The following is a 17,099-nucleotide window of genomic DNA, read 5'->3' on the forward strand; positions in this document are numbered from 1 at the left end:
CCCACAGGTGCCTTTCCACATAGTTTCTATTAAATACAAACAGTAACACTGTAAAAGGTTTTCCTTTTAACAGGTTAAAGACGCTTCTCTGCAAGTTCCTTTTTCATTTTACAGTAAGTCATGGGCACTCATCTACGGCAATACATGTGGATCTAGCTCATTGGTTTTAATAGCTGCGAAAGAATCCATAGATTATATGAAGCATAGTTTTCCAGCCATTTCCCATTCGATGGATGGGAGGGTGCATTACAAACAATGCTGCAGTGACGGTCCTTGCACAAATATCCTTGTGAAATTGTGACTCAATTTCTACAGGATACCTTACGCAAAGTATGGTTATTGGGCTAAAAGGTTATCCTGAAAGGATATTTCCCCCAGATTTTTGAGTTTCCTTCTCGGAATTTGTTTGTTCCGGACACTTTCACTTTTCAAGCTCCAAGGAGCAGCTAGCTAGCGACGCCTCCCGGGGAGAAAACACTAGCCGTCTGCAGCGAGCGGATGCAGGTGGCGCTTCGGGGCCAAAGGGTTTAGTGGGGAGTGCTTAAGGGCAGGAGACGCAGGAAGGAGGCTTGGGCTTCGGAGTGATCTTGGTCAGGTGACGGCCCTCTTCGGGGCTCGGTTTCCTTCTACGTAGACTGCGATGTCGTGGTCCCGGCGCGGGTTGGAAAAGAATTTCCAGACATGAGACAGAATGAAAGATGAATAAGGCATATTATTAGAGTGGGAGACGCTGTTAGAACAGCGGGCCAGTTCAAGGGAGAACCGACCTTGAATGGGGGGTCCTTAGTCCACTTATATAGTCAGGGTACAAGGAGTGGGATGGGGTCTTGCAGGTCATTAGCTGATTGGATGAGGCTCCTATACTGGGTTGGGGCAAGAGCAGGGCAAATGCCTCCTCCCTACGGGGTAGGAGGGGAGACAGGTTATACTGTTCCATTAATAGTTACACCATGGGGGAGGGAAGGACGGTAAAGGTCTGGTTCCGTTCCTGCGTTCCAAGACCCTCCTTGATTATCTGCTCTTCCGTCCTTGGGTCACATGTGACTCCAACCAAAATGAGGCGCAGACTGAGCCTAGAGCTGGTGACCTCTGATCTCTGCCTTATGAATTCCTGGCCTTGTTGGCTCCCCCAGGACCTAGGCTGCGTCTCCCTACTCCCTCCCCATCATCTTCCCGGGTTCCTTCCAGAGCAGTGGTGGCCAGAAAGGGTAAAGCGACAATTAACCCCTCCCCTGGATCGGTCATGTATTGCTTTTGCCCGGCTTTGGCTCTCTCCCGCCCTGGCGGCTCGGCTATCGAGTGCTCCTGTCTAAGCCTGGCGAGTAGCCGAGGGTGCGGCGATTCGGCCATCCTTTGCTTCTGCCTGGCCACGCCCTCCCGTTGGAGCCGCTAAGCGGGCACTGCGATCGGCGGCTCGGCCCGCGACTTTCGCCCACTTTGCCTGCCGCGGGCGCTTCCGGTTCCGGTACAGGCACAGCGCGGGATCCAAGGCCCCGGGCATGGCGGGCAGTCGGCTGGAAACCGTGGGGAGCGTTTTCACGCGGTGCGTGCTCGGAGCCGGGGGTGTGTCGAGGGCGCCAGGGCGTCTCTGCCTTTTACCCCCTTTCTTGGGTGGGTCTAATCCTGGCCAGGCCTCTCTCGTGCTTTGTCCTGCTTCTGAAAAATTGTGCTTGGCTGCGTCACCCCTCGAATTTCTTAGCTCGCACGTTCAAGATTGCACCTTTCCGCCAAGTGGAAAGTGAAGTGAAAGTCGCTCAGTCGTGTCCGGCTCTGCGACCCCTTGGACTACACAGTCCGTCGAATTCTCCAGGCCAGAATACTGGAGTGCGTTGCGTAGCCTTTCCCTTCTCCAGAGGATCTTCCCAACCCAGGGATCAAACCTGGGTTTCCCGCATTGCAGGCGGATTCTTTACCATCTGAACCACCAGGGGAGCCCAAGAATACTGGAGTGGGTAGCCTATCCCTTCTCCAGGGGATGTTTCCGACCCAGGAATCGAACCGGGGTCTCCTGCATTGCAGGCGGATTCTTTACCAGCCGAGCTCCAAGTGGAGGTCTCTAGGAAAAGTAAGGGAGGATGGGGCTGTTGGGCCTGGCCAGAACAGTCATTGCGTTTTCCTTGATGGGACGTGGATGAGGCGAGGGGAGTGGGACGCACATGAGAAGGTGGATTAACCCTGAGCACTATTTAGTTGGTTTGGAGTTTGGAAACATTTTACCCTTTAGCAGGTAGGGGACCCCCTGCTCTGCTCTCCTTCCGGTTGTCTTCTGGACTCCGCGACCCTGCCAGTGTCTCAGGCTGCATCAGGGGCTCGGACAGGCTGTTGTCACTTACTCACTTTTTTTTTTTAACCCTTCCTTCAGGACGCGAGACCTGATTCGGGCTGGGGTGTTGAAGGAGAAACCCCTTTGGTTTGACATTTATAACGCCTTCCCTCCGCTGCGGGACCCGGTCTTCCGAAGGCCTCGCTTGCGATATGGCAAAGCTAAATCTCCCACCCAGGACATCTTTTACCACGAGGATCAGATTAGAGCGTGAGTGTGGAGCCCATACTGTGGACCAGAGGCAGCACAACTTAAGAAGGAAAGGTTTAGCCAGCAGTCTGGCCACTTACATAGAAATTGAGTAAGGGCTTGCCCTGAGTAGGTGGTCTTGTCCATCTCACCAGATTAGGGAATAAGTGCTCCAACCCCAGGACAGAGAAGCAGAAATTGGGAGTAGAACCTGGTGCCCAGCAACTGACCAGCCATTGCAATTATAGCTACCTGTTTCTGGGCATCTGTTTGGTGGCTGGCACTGTGTTAAGCCCCCAACAAATGTTACTTCATTTAGGTCTTACTCTAACCCTGCAAGATAAGTATCCTCCTCTCTGTTTTAGTCATGAGAACTATGAGGCTCAAGGTGGTTGACTTGACTGGTAATTCACAGGACAGATCTCTTTCCCTTAATACTGATGTCAGTTTTTAACATCTAGAATGTTAGGATCAGAGACTGTGTCTAATTGAAATGACTACATATCCCATATTCTTTATTGAGGTCCAGGCACCCACCTTTCACTTGAGGAACACCACACTGTCCCCCTTGCCCAACACACCTTTGAGGTAGGAGAACAAGTATGTTCTCGCTCTGTTTGGAAATTTTCAGAGATCTTTAGGGCATTAAATATTTTTCCAGTACTTTTCTGCTCAGTTCCATTACATTCACTTGGTCACGATGCTTTCAAGGTTATTTATATGTTAAAATCATTTGTGCTTCTACTGTGTACATAGCAGTGGAACTGGGTGATGGTCATGGGAGAATGGAATATTTTACTGCATCCTCTTTTGTTATTCTTAATGCCCAAGTTATAACACTGTGGACTTAGTTTTTTGAACCTTTATCTTTTTTGGCTTTTTTGTTTGTTTTGGTGTTTTGGTATTTTAACAACAAAATAACAACAAAACAAATTATAACAACAAAATAAATTTCAGGTGTATCAAAGTGCCTGTGTGCTTGCTCAGTTGCATCTGACTCTTTGGGACCCCACGGACAGTAGCCCACCAGGCTCCTCTGTCCATGGGATTCTCCAGGCAAGAATATAGAAGTGGGTTGCCATGTCCTCCTACAGGGGATTTTCCTGACCCAGGAATAGAACCTGAGTCTTCTGTGTCTCCTGCATTGGCAGGTGGATTCTTTACCACTGAGCCATCTAAGAAGTGAAAACCTTAATGGGAAAAGTGAAATCATGAAAGTAATAGAAGAAAACATGGGATAATTGAAAAAATAATCTCAATGATATTAATAAAAGCCTACCTAAGTGTGACATAAAAACCCAGAAGCCAGGGCTTTCCTGATGGTCCAGTGGCTAAGACTCCTTGCTCTCGATGCAGGGGACCAGGTTCAATCCCTGGTCAGGGAACTAGATCTCACATGTCGCAACTGAGAGTTCACGTGCAGTAACTAAAGATCCCTTGTGCCATAACTAATTCCTGGCATAGCCAAATAAGTAAATATTTAAATAAAGTTATTTAAGTTGGGAAAAAAACCCACAAAATCTAGAAGCCATAAATGAAAGCATTAAAGTTTTCTGCACGTAAAAACTACCATAAGCAAAATAAAAAATCAACTGACATACTGGGAAGAACTTTGGCAACATGTAAGACAAAGGGCTAGTTTCCTGTTTACATTGCTATAAAGTTTGCTTGTAAGTCTATAAAAGACTAAAAGGAAAAAATGGGCAAAGAACATGGATAGGTCACAGAAAAGGGAATTCCTTTGCTTTTAAACATGAAAAGATTGAGTCTGTTTGATAAGAAAAGCAAGACTACAGTGAAGTACAAAATGTGACCTGTCAGACTGATGAAGATCAAAAAGTTGGGAAATATAATTTGGTCAGGGTTTGGGGAATAGGCAGTCTCCTATCTGCCTATTGATACCCTTGTCTGGGTGTGAATGGATACAGCCCCTCCCTTTGGAAAGCATTTTGGCAGTTTGGAAGGTCAAATTACAAATTAAGGTATCTTGACCCAACAGTACTATTTTTAAAAAATAGTTTTTTAATTTATTTATTTTTGGCTGTGCTGGGTCTTCATTGCTCCAAAGGCTTTTCTCTAGTTGCAGAGAGTGGGGGCTACTCTCTCGTGGTGCACAGACTTCTCAATGCAGTGGCTTCTCTTGTTGGGAAGTATGGGCTCTAAGATGTGCGGGCTTCAGTAGATGTGGCAAATGGGCTTAGTAATTGCAGCTCCTAGGTTCTAGAGCACAGGCTCAATAGTTGTGCACGGGCTTAGTTGCTCCATGGCATGGGGGATTTTCCCTGACCAGGGATTGAACCCATGTCTCTTGCATTGGCAGGGGGGTTCTTCACCACTGAGCCACCAGGAAAGCCTCCCAAATCCATTTTTATGAAATTATTCCACAGTACACCACAAATGTAGATAAAGGTAATCATTACAGCGCTGAAATAGCGAAGGACTAAAAGCAGTCTACATGCAGTGAATTGAAATGATCTCTGAGAGATACTAAGTAAAAAGGCAAGATGTGTTTACTGTCCTGGGGGTTAAACAATGTGGCTGAGGACAGGGAATGATAAATATGTATATGCTTATATTGATAGAACATTCCTGGATGGATACACGGAAACTGGTTAGTGTTAACTTATGGGGAGAAGAACTGGGAGATTGGGTTACAGGGGTGAGGGGGAGTGCTACTTTTGTCTGGATATCTTTCTGTAACATTTCATGTATTTACCATATGCACACATTGCTTATTGAAGACAAGCTGTTTGGCTCAGGGCCTGTAAGTCATGTTATACTCAATTTCTCAGGGTCCAGCAGTTATTCTTTACTCCATTCTTGGCCATGATCTATAATTGGAAATTTATATTGTGTTGTTTTGTATTTTCAAGGAAATTTTATTCAGCCTATGGATCTGGTCCAAAAGCTTTTGATTTGTTCAACCCAAACTTCAAGTCTACCTGTCAACGGTAAGTCAGTCTACAAGTCTTGGGTTACCTTTCCTTTTTTGAGAGTTTGGTTGTCAGTTTGAGGAGTCTTATTGAATTCCACTTGAGGAAAAAGATGTTCCTGTGGGAAGATCTCTTAAGGGAATACTTGGTACTGTGTAACAGCAGGATTTGACAACTCTCAGTATACAGACCAAAGATGTGACTGCTTGGAATTCTAGGTTCGTGGAGAAGTACATTGAGCTACAGAAACTTGGAGAAACAGATGAAGAGAAGTTATTTGTGGAAGCAGGGAAGGCTTTGTTGGCAGAAGGTGTCATTTTAAGACGAGTAGAAAAAGCAAGGACTGTGAGTATTTTATTATCACAGCTATTACTAGGATTGGTTGTCTGTCGGAGGTTAAAGGAAAGCTTGGTTTTCTTTCTCCATCCATGGTTCCAGGTCAAATCCTGTTAGAGTGAGTAAACTAGAATTTTGTGGTAAGGATTGCTGCATGGAACAAGTGAATTGTCATGAGGGCTTTTAAAATTGTGGTTCTGTAGAGATTTTTCGTGTTTATTGTGTGTAATTGAATTTGACCTGAGATAGTAATGCTGAATTTTTGACTCGGTCATAGAATGTGCCTAGGCATATATTAATACTTTCAACCAATTGAGTGAAGGTCATAACATTTGAGTGATGTACTTATATCTGCTGTTTTAAGCAACAGGAAGGTAGTCAAGTTTCCTGGAAATCTGAACCCATGGGTGTCGAATCCCAAACTGTGTTGGAGGAGAACCCACCTCTGAAAGAAGTTCCACAGGCCCAGCATTTGGAGGCACCTGCAGAAGAATTGAAAGGCCTCTCACCTCCCTGAAGAACGTGTATACTGTGTATACTAACATCCAAACTGGATTCACTGCTGGAATGAACTGTTTTTAACAGTTGAACTTTGTAAATGTTTCCTGATCTCTGAGGCATCGTGTTTGCCTTCTTTGGGTTCCCACTTCCAGGTTGTCATAAAGCTCTGTATCATGGTTTGAAGAAGCAGTTATGTGAACTTTTATGTTATGGTGGTATTAAATAAAGAATTCCTCAGTGCTTATCAAGTAAATTTACTTTAAAATTGTAAATAACATGAGAAAACCTTTATATGTATTGTTTGAATGGGATTCACTCTGAGTTGGTTTGCTTGGAGTCTTGTGTTCACATTTGATTCTCTGGGTACATTTCTTTTCTTGGATCCATTCGACTTTCACTTGCATATCACATGTGGTTCCCTGGCCAGCTGTTTCTGTCTGTGAATATTCTTTGTACTTTTTGCTTGAGAGGCCAGGCTGACTTGTGCTTTGCAGTAAGAGCAAGCATCTATCACTGATGATGAAGTAAGGTCAAAACTATAATCTCATGAATTGAGTGCTGGAGACAGCATAGACCTGTGCATAGTAGGCTGCTCAGGAAAGATTTCTTGAATGAATGAATGATCACATCTAGCTGAAGAATGAATTCAGATGATGTCTCTGTAGGTAACTGAGCTGCCAAGAGGGATGACACTCCCCACCCCCATCCACCTGCCTCCCTGGTATCCAGCTGTGCTTACGAGTTTTTGCCAACTCCTGCTTTTTCATTTCCTTATCTTTTACTGAATAAATACTCCTCAGCTATTAATGAGCTTCTTCAGAAACTTCTTACTTTCAAACCCATGGAGCTTTCTCCCCCTGTTCTTTGTGCACGGTGTCTTCTGTCTCCTGGTAGGTTAGGGGCAGGGCCCACATCCCACAACCAGACACCTTGCACGTGGTGCTCAGGTCATGGAAGGTCAATGAGTACATGGGGCAAAAGCCAGTCTCAGCTGTATTACTTCCCCTTCCCCCCAACCTTGTCTTTGTTCTACAATTCCTCTTGTTTAGGGAATGCTTTGCATTTAGATGGGGAAGTAAATTAGGTCCATTCATCATTGGACAGCCATTGGGTGCCAAATACCAGGCCAGGCCCTGGGAGAAGGATTTCAACAGGTAGAAGAGACTGTTCTGTTCTCAGAGGAACGTTCGGGGCTGACTTGTTACCTTTCTAAACCTTTCTAGGATTGATTTATTTATTTTTTAAGTTCATTAGTACATCATTTATTTGCAACTCTAGAATTTGTAACATAAACCTTGTAATCTCATAGGCTTAACAGATAGATTTATTTATTTATTTATTTTTTGGTTTTTAACAACTTTTTAAAATTTATTTTTATTAGTTGGAGGCTAATTACAATATTGTAGTGGTTTTTGCCATACATTGACATGAATCAGCCATGGATTTACATGTGTTCCCCATCCCGATCCCCCCTCCCACCTTTCTAGGAATTAAAAGGCAGTTTCTTTGTCCTAATAGTGAAAATGTTTTAAAAATTTATTGGTTGCATAATTAAAATTATGCCAATGGTGCAAAATGCCCATGGTGAAAAGCCCCACTGTATCCCCTGGCCCTCCCATTTTTCCTTCCGTAAGGCCACCACTATCACCTGTTTGTAGAGATAATTTTGAATGTGTACAGGGGGACATAATGCATAGTGTTCTGTACCTCGTTTTCCACTTAAAGTCTCAGATGCTTTGGCTGCATAGCAAACCTTTAGGTTGAAGCTCAGTGATCAAAACCAAGGGGATGTCATTGTGAGCAACTGGGGGTGGTGCCAAGTATCAGTTCACACAGAGCCAGGTTGGGTCCCACAATTTGAGGGGAGGTCCGTGAGCTGCTGGGCTAAGTTGAAAGTGTGCTCAGCACCCCCACCCGCCCACCTGGAGCTGGAGAGAGAACCTAGGAGCCCCACTGCCCTGAACGACCTCCCAAAAGGATCCTGGAACAGCTGCTCCCTTCCCACTGGCAGTCCCTGGAGGAGGGGGTGGGTGACCAAAATTTAGGCTTCCGAGGAAGCCAGGGTGGGAAATCTTTAAAAAGAAAAAACAAGGAAATCCCCTGGTGATTCAGTGGTTAGGGTTCTGCAGTCACTGCCAAGGGCCTGGATTCAATCTGGTCGGGGGATTCCCACAAGCCACGTGGCACGCCAATAAATAAAAGGGAAAAAAACAAGGCCAAAGGTGTGAGGCTTCCTTGGGGCATTCAGAACTCCTCCCATGGTCATTGTGAACAAAAGTCATCACCAGGCCCCTATAGTGTTTGGAGAGAATGGAAGTGTGATCTCATTTTTTAATGTACTCATTTATGTGGCCAGGGCTAAGCTGCGGCCGGGGGTGGGGTGGGGGTGGGGGATCTGCGTTGCGTCCTGCAGGCTCTTTCATGTGGTGCACTGGCCCTAGTTGCAGCCGGCAGGCTTAGTTGGTCCACAGCATGTGATATCTTAGTTCCCTGACCATGTCCCCTGCGTGCAAGGTGGATTCTTAATCACTGGACTAGGAGGGAAGTCCTGTGACCTCTTTCTTAAGTTACAGAAACTTACCGCTGTTGGGAAGATGAGGTGACTTTCAAAGCAAGATGAACAGGAATCCTTTTAAATTAGTAAGGTGTAGAGAGACAGGAAGAGGGATCAGCCCTAGACTAGTCTAGGACCGCTGCCTGGGGAGCCTTGAAGTGTGGGTGGGAGGGATGCGAAAGTGTCCCTGCTGCTTTTTCTGCCAGGTACACCTACCTGCCACCATGATCTTTAAAAACCATTCATTGACCTTTTCACAAGGTATCTGCACTGGAAAGCTTTACTGACGTTCACATCAGGTCTCAAGTCCCTGTTGAGCCCCTTCCAGGCTGTGCTCACTGCAGTCAGTATCCCAGGTCCATGGTCTGTGCTCTGGTTGACCCCGGTCTTCCATGCCAGGGTAGCTCTCCTCTTCCCATTTGGAGCCGTGAGCAAGGGCACAAATCCTTATGTGTACACACCGAAGCATTAAATCAGGAGTGGGGCCTCCATGGGGGTTTGCTGAGCTAAAGCCAAGGAAGGCATATGTCCAGGTTACAGTGAAATCTGCACAAGATGGGTCTGTGGGTCTGAGTTCTAGTTCTTGTTCCGGTTTTTACCGGTGTGACCTTGTGCCCGTCATGGTCTCTCTGACTACAAAACAGGGATGATGTTTGCCTCTTTGGCTTCCAGTTAGTGTTAATACTATACTTGAGATACTGAACACAAAACTCACTTGTAATATGTGTGATGGGTACCTTCATCACTCTCTCGAGGAGCAGTGGAAAACAGGTTTGAACAGATTGGATGGGATCAGATCACAGTGGCCTCCGTAACTACACAGAGGAGTTGAGTGGGTGTAAGAAGGTTGGAGCAGAGAAGTAACATAGTGAAGACAGCGTCAGGTCAAAGGAAGATTCGGCCAGATGTGACATAAAGAATGGGATGGGGGTGGGCAATGAGGGAGGGAGGAGGAGGCATGTCAGAAAGACTTTGGTCTCTGCAGTCATCCCACTTGGAGGCTGAGACTCCAAGCTTGCCAATCCGAGTACTGAAAGAATAGTGACGTCACTAACAGAGGTCAAGGTGGGGAAGAGAGCTGCATTTCTCAGTATACTGAGTTAGAGGACAGCATTTAAGTAGCACACAGAGATATGGGTTGGAGGTCTGGGAGATGGGGAGGAAACCTTAGCACAGGGAAGGGCTGGAGCCAGGAGAACGAATGAGCTCTCAAGGTAAGAGGAAGGAAACGCAGGATGTTGGGGCTGAACCCGGTGAGTGCCCAGGACTGGGGAGTAAGAATGTTAGCAAAGGAAACAGGTCCAGCATATTCTTGCATCTAAATAGTGAGGCTTGTTGCAGTGGTCCTGGGTTCACCGGGTTTTAGACAGTTCTTCGTTTGCTTTTGTTGGGTAGACCTGATACTTTTCTTTTAAAGATTTTTTTTTTTTTAATGTGGACCATTTTTGAAGCCTTTATTGAACTTGTTACAATATTACTTTTATTTTATTTATTATTTATTTTTGAGGCATGGGGGATCTCAGCGCCTTAGCTCCCTGACCAGGGATTAAGCCCACACCCATTGCATTGGAAGGGGAAGTCTCAATCACTGGACCACCAGAGAAGTCCTGTGGGTGGAACTGATCCTTGACTGTGTGTCCTTAAAAGGTAAGCACAACTCTTTTCGTAATTTTGTGTAGTCTTCCTTGACTTATGATGGGGTTAAGTCCCCACAAACACATCATAAGTTGAAAATATCGTAAGTTTAAAATGCATTTAATACACCTACCTCCCCTTTACATCAGAACTTAGGCCAGCCTACCTTAAACATGTTCAGAACACTTCCATTATCCTACAGTTGGGCAAAATCCTCTAACACAAAGCTTATTTTATAATAAAGTGCTGAATATCTCATGCGATTTGTTGAATACTGTACTGAAAGTGAAAAACAGGATGGTTGTCAGAGTATCGGCTGTTTACCCTCGTGATTGCATGGCTGACCGGGAGCTGCTCTGCCCAGCATCACAAGACAGTATCATGTACATATCGCTAGGTTAGGAGAAGATCAAGATTCCAAAATCAAAGTACAGTTTCTACCAAATGCAGATTTTTCACACCATTGTAAAGTTGAAAAATTGTAAGCAAACTGTTGTAAGATTGGGGACCATTTGTTTAATACTTAATATCCTGTTCTCTGATAGTGAAACTGGTATTACAGGAAAAACTGTGCCTCCAAAGAATTCTTGGTTTTCTTAGAATGATACCCTTTCCCCAAATGAATAATGGCTGGGGACTTCCCTGGTGGTCCAGTGGCTAGGACACCATGCTCCCAATGCAGGGGGCCTGGGTTCGATCCCCGGTCAGGGAACTGGATCCCACAGGCTGCAACTAAAGATCTTGCATGCCAGCAAGCGAAGACCTCCAGTACTGCAACGAAGATCGCCGCAACAAAGATTGAAGATCCCACATGCCACCGGCCACTAAGACTGACACAGCCAAATAAAAATAAATGACGACTTGCCACTGGAAGACACTCACCAGCTTCTTTCTTTTTAAACAAAGTGGGAAGAGAATCTTATCATCCGATTCAAGTAGGATGATGAGGCTTTCTCTGAGGCCAGCACTGATGCCTGCCTCTGTTCTCGGGCACCCAGACAAGGCTCACTCACGTTGTGCAGCCTCGTTCATCCTTCTAGGCTCCGACCAAGCCTGGCTCAGAACCGGGCCGTCTGTTTCCCTGACTACCTGGGAGCTGCGGCATGTGACAGGGTGGCTCTGAGAGTGAAAGCAAGCTGGCACTGTGGAGCTGGGAACGAGGAAATGTGAGTTGAGTGTGTGTGCGTGTGTGTCCGTGTATGTGGGGTTGGGTGTTGTTCCTGAGCCCTATCCCAGAACAGCCAAAAGCTGGGAGACTGGCTGGCCGGGTTAATCATGCATTCTGAGCTTTTGATGGGGCTCGACGAGACAGATGCCTGAGCAGGTTCAGTGAGCAACTTGGTAGAGGTCACCTTGGCTGATGGAGGAAGGGCACTTGCCCTCCTGTGGAAAAGACAGGAAATGGCTTTCCTGTCACTCCCGGGGTAGCGCTCAGTGAGGCAGGCGGGTCTGATTGGATGAGCCCAGCACTGGAGCAGTTTCTGTGGAGAGGTTGAACCAGACAAGTGTTTATTGCTGCAGCACAAAAATTAAAAGGTTGCCAGGGGAAGGCAAGGGAGGCAGGAAGTTAAGTGCTGAGTCCCCTACAAATGCCGCTGCCGTGGTCACCCCCGCCCATCGGTGCAGATTACAGAGAAGGGATTTTCCTTAAATGCTAGCTAACAATGAAATTACATTTGGGGTATAGTTTTACCCTCCATTGATGCTTTTCCTGAACTGGAACTGAAATGTCAGTCACCTGACCTTCTAGTCGCTCCGTTCTTTTAATTAAAAGATGGTTCTAAGCAAAATCCAGTAGTGGTCTATTTATTATTTATCAAGCATTTTCCTTCCAGCAGTTAGTGAAAGGTCAGTGGCTTCAGCGGATGCTTTGTTTTGGGTGAGCAGCTTAGATGAAAAAGATACACAATCAATCTCCACTCCCTCCTGTTTGCTCACAGGCAGGACACTGTTTAATAGTCACTGTGGCATTTAGGATCTCAGACCTCTTGAAACATGCAGAAAAGTGCATGTGCATCCCTTGCTGCTGAACATTTCTCCAAAAGCAAACATCAGGTTGTGATTATGGTTAATAATGAGATATTGATTGTTTGAAAATGTCACCGCCTGGGACCTTGGCCCCAGCACCGCTAGATGGCGCTGCCCTCTCACGCTGATGGGGCACGATCGGTTCGTTTTCTTGCCTCGGGATACCTTGCCTTTCAAGGTTGGCGAGTGTCCTTGGAAAATGATGTTCTGGCTGAGATTCAGGAAGCTGAGGCCCTGGGGGTGCCTGGGGGTACAGTAGAGATGGGAGTGGAAGGGCCACAGGACACATGTCAAGACCTGCCGAGCTGGGGGTGGGTGGGCCCAGCGCGGTCTGCACCCTAACAGGAGCAGGAGGGGAAGGACCGGACCAGTGCTGAGACCCTGGCGTCTCTGCCCCCAGCAGAATTCTCCAACCGTCTCCAGCCAGTGACACGTCTGCGAATCTGCTTCGGAGGATGGAGGGGGAGAACGGTGCAGGCAGAGGGGGCAGTGCGGAGCCGTGAAAACACCCAGGCCTGTGTCCAGACAGACCTGAGTTTGAAACCCTGATCGATTGCTTTGTCTTGTGACATGAGGGGAGTGAGCGAATGAATAGCTTGTGCCTCGGTTTCCTTATCTGCAGGATGGGAAAACCCACAGCTACCTCTTGAAGTTGTGATAGGCAGCAAACCAGAGTCAACAAATGGGATCTGTCTTCGCTCTCACTGCTTGGAAAGCTTCAGCAACTGTTGATTCCCACTGGATGGAAATGAACATGCTTTAGACCAAAATGCAGAAGAAACAAAACGTGGTGTCATATACCTTTTCACCAGATGCTTGTTTAATCATTTGTCTTTTCTCAACCCTCTCCCCCAGTAGTTACCATCTCTTTTATCTTCTTCCAGCCTCCTAGTAGCCAATCAATCAACCAAAAAACACAAGGGAGGAAACCAAAGACCATCCTGGGAACTTGTCCATTATTGGAACTTACCCAGTGCTGGTAGGTTTCACTGGAAAATTTGCTTTTCTTTAGTGATTTCTTAAGCAGTGTGTGTGTGTGTGTGTGTGTGTGTGTGTGTGTGTGTAGAAACTGGTGTCTTAATGGTATTCCTTCTGTCCCTTTTTCCCTTTGTCGTTGTTGCTCCCCTGCCTTCCTTGTGGTAACCTTTTCTCCTTTCTTTCTCTCCTCTGCACCCCAGACTGTAGGGGGAAGCCCGAGGGTTATGACCTAGAGGCCTGGAGGAAGAGCTCTGGCCTCTTTCCTATGGAGGGCTCAGTCAAAAGAATTGTGTTCGAGTCCTGGCACTTGCTTCCCTTTGTGACCATGGCTTTGGGCAGGTCAGTTAATCTTTCTAAATATTCAGTGCCAGTGAAGTGAAGTGAAGTGAAAGTGCTCAGTCATGTCCTACTCTTTGTGACCCCATGGACTGAACAGTCCATGGCATTCTCCGGGCCAGAATACTGGAGTGGGTTGCCTTTCCCTTCTCTAGGGGATCTTCCCAACTCAGGGATCAAAACCAGGCCTCCCGTATTGCAGGCGGATTCTTTACCAGCTGAGGCACAAGGGAAGTCCAAGAATTCTGGAGTGGGTAGCCTCTCCCTTCTCCAGGGGATCTTCCTGACCCAGGAATCGAACCGGAGAGCCTACTAGGTCCTTGAAAGTGTGTTTGTTGAGTGAACGAATGGACAAAGAAACCAGACCGTGGGGAGACTCGTACCAGCACCGTGTATGCTTTGGAGGTAGAATGCACACAAGATACAGATGTGACTGAACTGTGTAAATGCTCAAGCCTTCTACAGGGACAGGAAATAGCGGTGTGGGGAGGTGGAAATGGCCCTGGAGCCGCAGACCCAGGCTTCCCCCAGGAGAGCAGAGCCAGGGACTGTGGAGGCCGGCGGTCTGTCCTGCTGAGGAAGCCCGCTCTTCTGCAACCCCCTGCAGACACGCTAAGGGTCATCTACAGCACATTAAACGTGGGGAGGGGGGTCCTGAGCTCTCTCACCAGCTTCCCTGGCCTCTGCCAAGTGCAGTGAGATGGGCCTGCTCCAGCTCACGGCAGGGTCCCTGCCTTCGCACCCTCCTGCAGCTCATCCCCTTCTACCCCCCTGCCCTGGCGCATGTGTCGCTTCGGCCCCTTGAGGCTTCCAGTCCCCTGAGGGTAAAACTCACTGGACCATGGGCTGGTGTTGTCACTGGTGCCTCAGCCTTGGGCTGACTGTTGCCTCTCATGGTGAGGCAGGGTCTCCAGTCCAGACCAGGCAGAGGGAGGGTCCAGGCGCGGTGCCTGGCTGATCTCACCGCACCCGGCTCCTGCCACGCTCGTGGGGGCCCCTGAAGTGAGAACAAGAGGCTTAACCTCAGAAAAACTCCAAATTAAATCCTAAGAAGGCAACTTCGCCCCCTCTCTCACTTTCCCACGTTTGGATGTGAGAGGAGAGGAAGGGGCTGTGGGAGACAGACCAGATGAGGAGGAACGTCTGGTAACCTGAGTTCCAGGCAGATAAAAGCCACCAGAATTTTCCACAGTCCTACAGCTTTCCAGTGGTGTCTCCTAGCCTGAGCAACTTGAGTGCCAGTCCAACATGTTCTCAGGATTGGACCTGTTTATTCCTTCTCTTTTGATTACTGAAGTCATCAAAATCAAATTCAGACCAACCTCTGAAAAGAACCACTTTGAATACCTATGAAGTCAAGAAGGTCGAATTTAGGAAAGTCTCATCTACAGGACTTTGTTCCCCTGAGCTGTAGGCCACTTATAATTAATATTAATGAAAGACAGATGACAGATGCTTACTGCTCAACTGACATACGCGCTGCCAAAGCCCACAGGGGTTACTTTAAGATCTAAAGGACTTGAATGTACTTTACTGTCATGTTGAAGAGAATAAAACTTTCAGGGTATAATCAAAGTTTTGTATGTATGAGGACTCAGTGACCCATAGGCAATGTCTGCCTTAACAACACAACACAACACGGAAGAACTGAGTGTGCCGCCATTGCTTACTGACATTTAAAAATAGCTCCTTTAAGCCCTAAACCGAGGCGGGAGGTGACAGGAGACAGGTGGAGCACAGGCTGAGGCTCCTGCAGATCCAGCCCAGACTCAGCTCTTCCCCTAACTGGCCGTGACTTTGGAAAGCCATTAACCTTTTCAGCCATTTGTAAAATAAAGGCTTGAGCTGCAAGACCTCAGAAGGCATAGTCTTTGGGTCTGTAGGTCCGAGAAGAACCACAAAGCTGGGGCAAGAAAGCATGCTCCAAGACTTACTAAATACATACTTAAGATCTTTTCAGTTTTTAAATGTTGATTATGGAAACACTCACAAAGGTAGAGAAAATAGTGCAATGATCCTCCATATATTCATCATGTAGACTTAACTCATTAATATTTTGCCATATCTGCTCATCTGTATTTTTTCTGAAAATTTTTTTAATTAGAAAAATTATTTATTTCTGCTCTTTTCATATATCTTATTGTTCCAGAAACAGTCTTCCGTATATATCTGAAATGATGTACTGTCACACACTCTGTTTAAAGCCAAAGCGCCATTGATAAAACTGATCAGCTGTCCAGAGGTCTCAGCTTATGGGGTCTCACTTCCTGGTTTTACATTAATTTCTGAAGGTCAGAAAAGTCACCTCCAAAAAATGTCAAGGGCTTTGTAAAAAATAATCACTTTATTCAATATTATAGCTGTAGAAATGAAGTACATTTTCTTTAAGAAGTAAAAAGAAAACACCAAAGAAAATGCCACTTAACATCATTGATACGTCAGTAAAGGCCAGCAGAAAAAGATACTGATAAGGTTGTTTCTGACACCAAAAAGACATTCTAGTCCAAGCTTTAAAATGGTTCCTATATTTTCTCTAGATGTTTCTTTTCTGCTACTTTTCATCCTTTTCCGTATTTCATATCCGAGGACTGGTACAGTCTTTAAAATTTCATTAACAGGAGCAAATTCAGTACCTGCTGATTTCTTCTCAAAAGACACTCTAACCCATCAGATACCCCAGCAGCTTCATTCTCATGAAGACTCTAGCCATGAAAAAACTAAACAGGAAGCTGGATGCAAGTCCTTCCCTAGTATACTGTCCATTTAGGCCAAGAAAGTGACGGGTCTCTGACACCCGTGTTCATCAGTCACTGAACCAACACTTGGAGGTTCAACAGTAACATCATAAATGATTCCTCCAGTGATGAGGAAGTAAGACACCACCACCAGAGCGTACACCATCACGGCCAATGGCATGTGCACCAAGGGCGGCTTCTTCAGCGTCAGGTTCAGGCTTTCGAGCACTAAGAATGGGACTCGGTACAAACTCTCCATGTTGGTGGCGGCAGGGGAAGCTCTCAGCCTCCAACCCCACGCGCCGCCCAGAAACAGCTGACATATTCTTTTTTTTTTTTTTCTTTTTTTTTTTTATTAGTTGGAGGCTAATTACTTTACAATATTGTAGTGGGTTTTGTCATACATTGACATGAATCAGCCATGGATTTACATGTGTTCCCCATCCCGATCCCCCCTCCCGCCTCCCTCTCTACCCGATCCCTCTGGGTCTTCCCAGTGCACCAGCCCCGAGCACTTGTCTCATGCATCCAGCCTGGGCTGGTGATCTGTT

General features: G+C 46.5%; 2 protein-coding genes and 1 non-coding gene across 4 annotated transcripts; 2 read left to right on the forward strand and 1 right to left on the reverse strand.

Annotated features, from left to right (window-relative positions):
• The first annotated feature begins 1,374 nt into the window (after window positions 1–1,374).
• On the forward strand, window positions 1,375–6,535 carry MRPS23 (mitochondrial ribosomal protein S23). Of its 2 annotated transcripts, none has more exons than XM_043483324.1 (5): window positions 1,375–1,543; window positions 2,363–2,533; window positions 5,386–5,463; window positions 5,664–5,790; window positions 6,152–6,535. In XM_043483324.1, exons 1-5 carry the CDS (start codon window positions 1,500–1,502, stop codon window positions 6,296–6,298), a joined length of 567 nt encoding a protein of 188 aa, XP_043339259.1. In that variant the 5' UTR covers window positions 1,375–1,499; the 3' UTR covers window positions 6,299–6,535. The 2 variants fall into 2 exon arrangements, with proteins under 2 accessions (XP_043339259.1, XP_043339256.1); XM_043483321.1 differs by having other exon boundaries at window positions 1,381–1,543; window positions 6,146–6,535.
• Window positions 6,536–11,110: 4,575 nt separating this feature from the next.
• TRNAW-CCA lies at window positions 11,111–11,183 on the forward strand. Its single transcript has one exon. It is a non-coding gene; the product is annotated as a tRNA-Trp (tRNA).
• Window positions 11,184–16,576: 5,393 nt separating this feature from the next.
• LOC122450895 (oligosaccharyltransferase complex subunit OSTC-like) lies at window positions 16,577–16,807 on the reverse strand. The gene has a single exon (XM_043483303.1). The coding sequence runs from the start codon at window positions 16,805–16,807 to the stop codon at window positions 16,577–16,579; it is 231 nt and encodes a 76-aa protein (XP_043339238.1).
• Between the last annotated feature and the right edge of the window lie 292 nt (window positions 16,808–17,099).

Source organism: Cervus canadensis, chromosome 1 (assembly GCF_019320065.1).
Source record: "Cervus canadensis isolate Bull #8, Minnesota chromosome 1, ASM1932006v1, whole genome shotgun sequence".
NCBI lineage: Eukaryota > Metazoa > Chordata > Mammalia > Artiodactyla > Cervidae > Cervus > Cervus canadensis.

Bases quoted from the DNA above. Each gene is read 5' to 3' on its own strand.
- MRPS23 (XM_043483321.1), top strand. From the start codon at position 1,500: ATGGCGGGCAGTCGGCTGGAAACCGTGGGGAGCGTTTTCACGCG. The intron at 2,534-5,385 runs GTGAGTGTGGAG...TGTATTTTCAAG, and splicing joins CACGAGGATCAGATTAGAGC to GAAATTTTATTCAGCCTATG. The intron at 5,791-6,145 runs GTGAGTATTTTA...TGCTGTTTTAAG, and splicing joins GAGTAGAAAAAGCAAGGACT to CAACAGGAAGGTAGTCAAGT.
- LOC122450895 (XM_043483303.1), bottom strand. From the start codon at position 16,807: ATGGAGAGTTTGTACCGAGTCCCATTCTTAGTGCTCGAAAGCCTGAAC.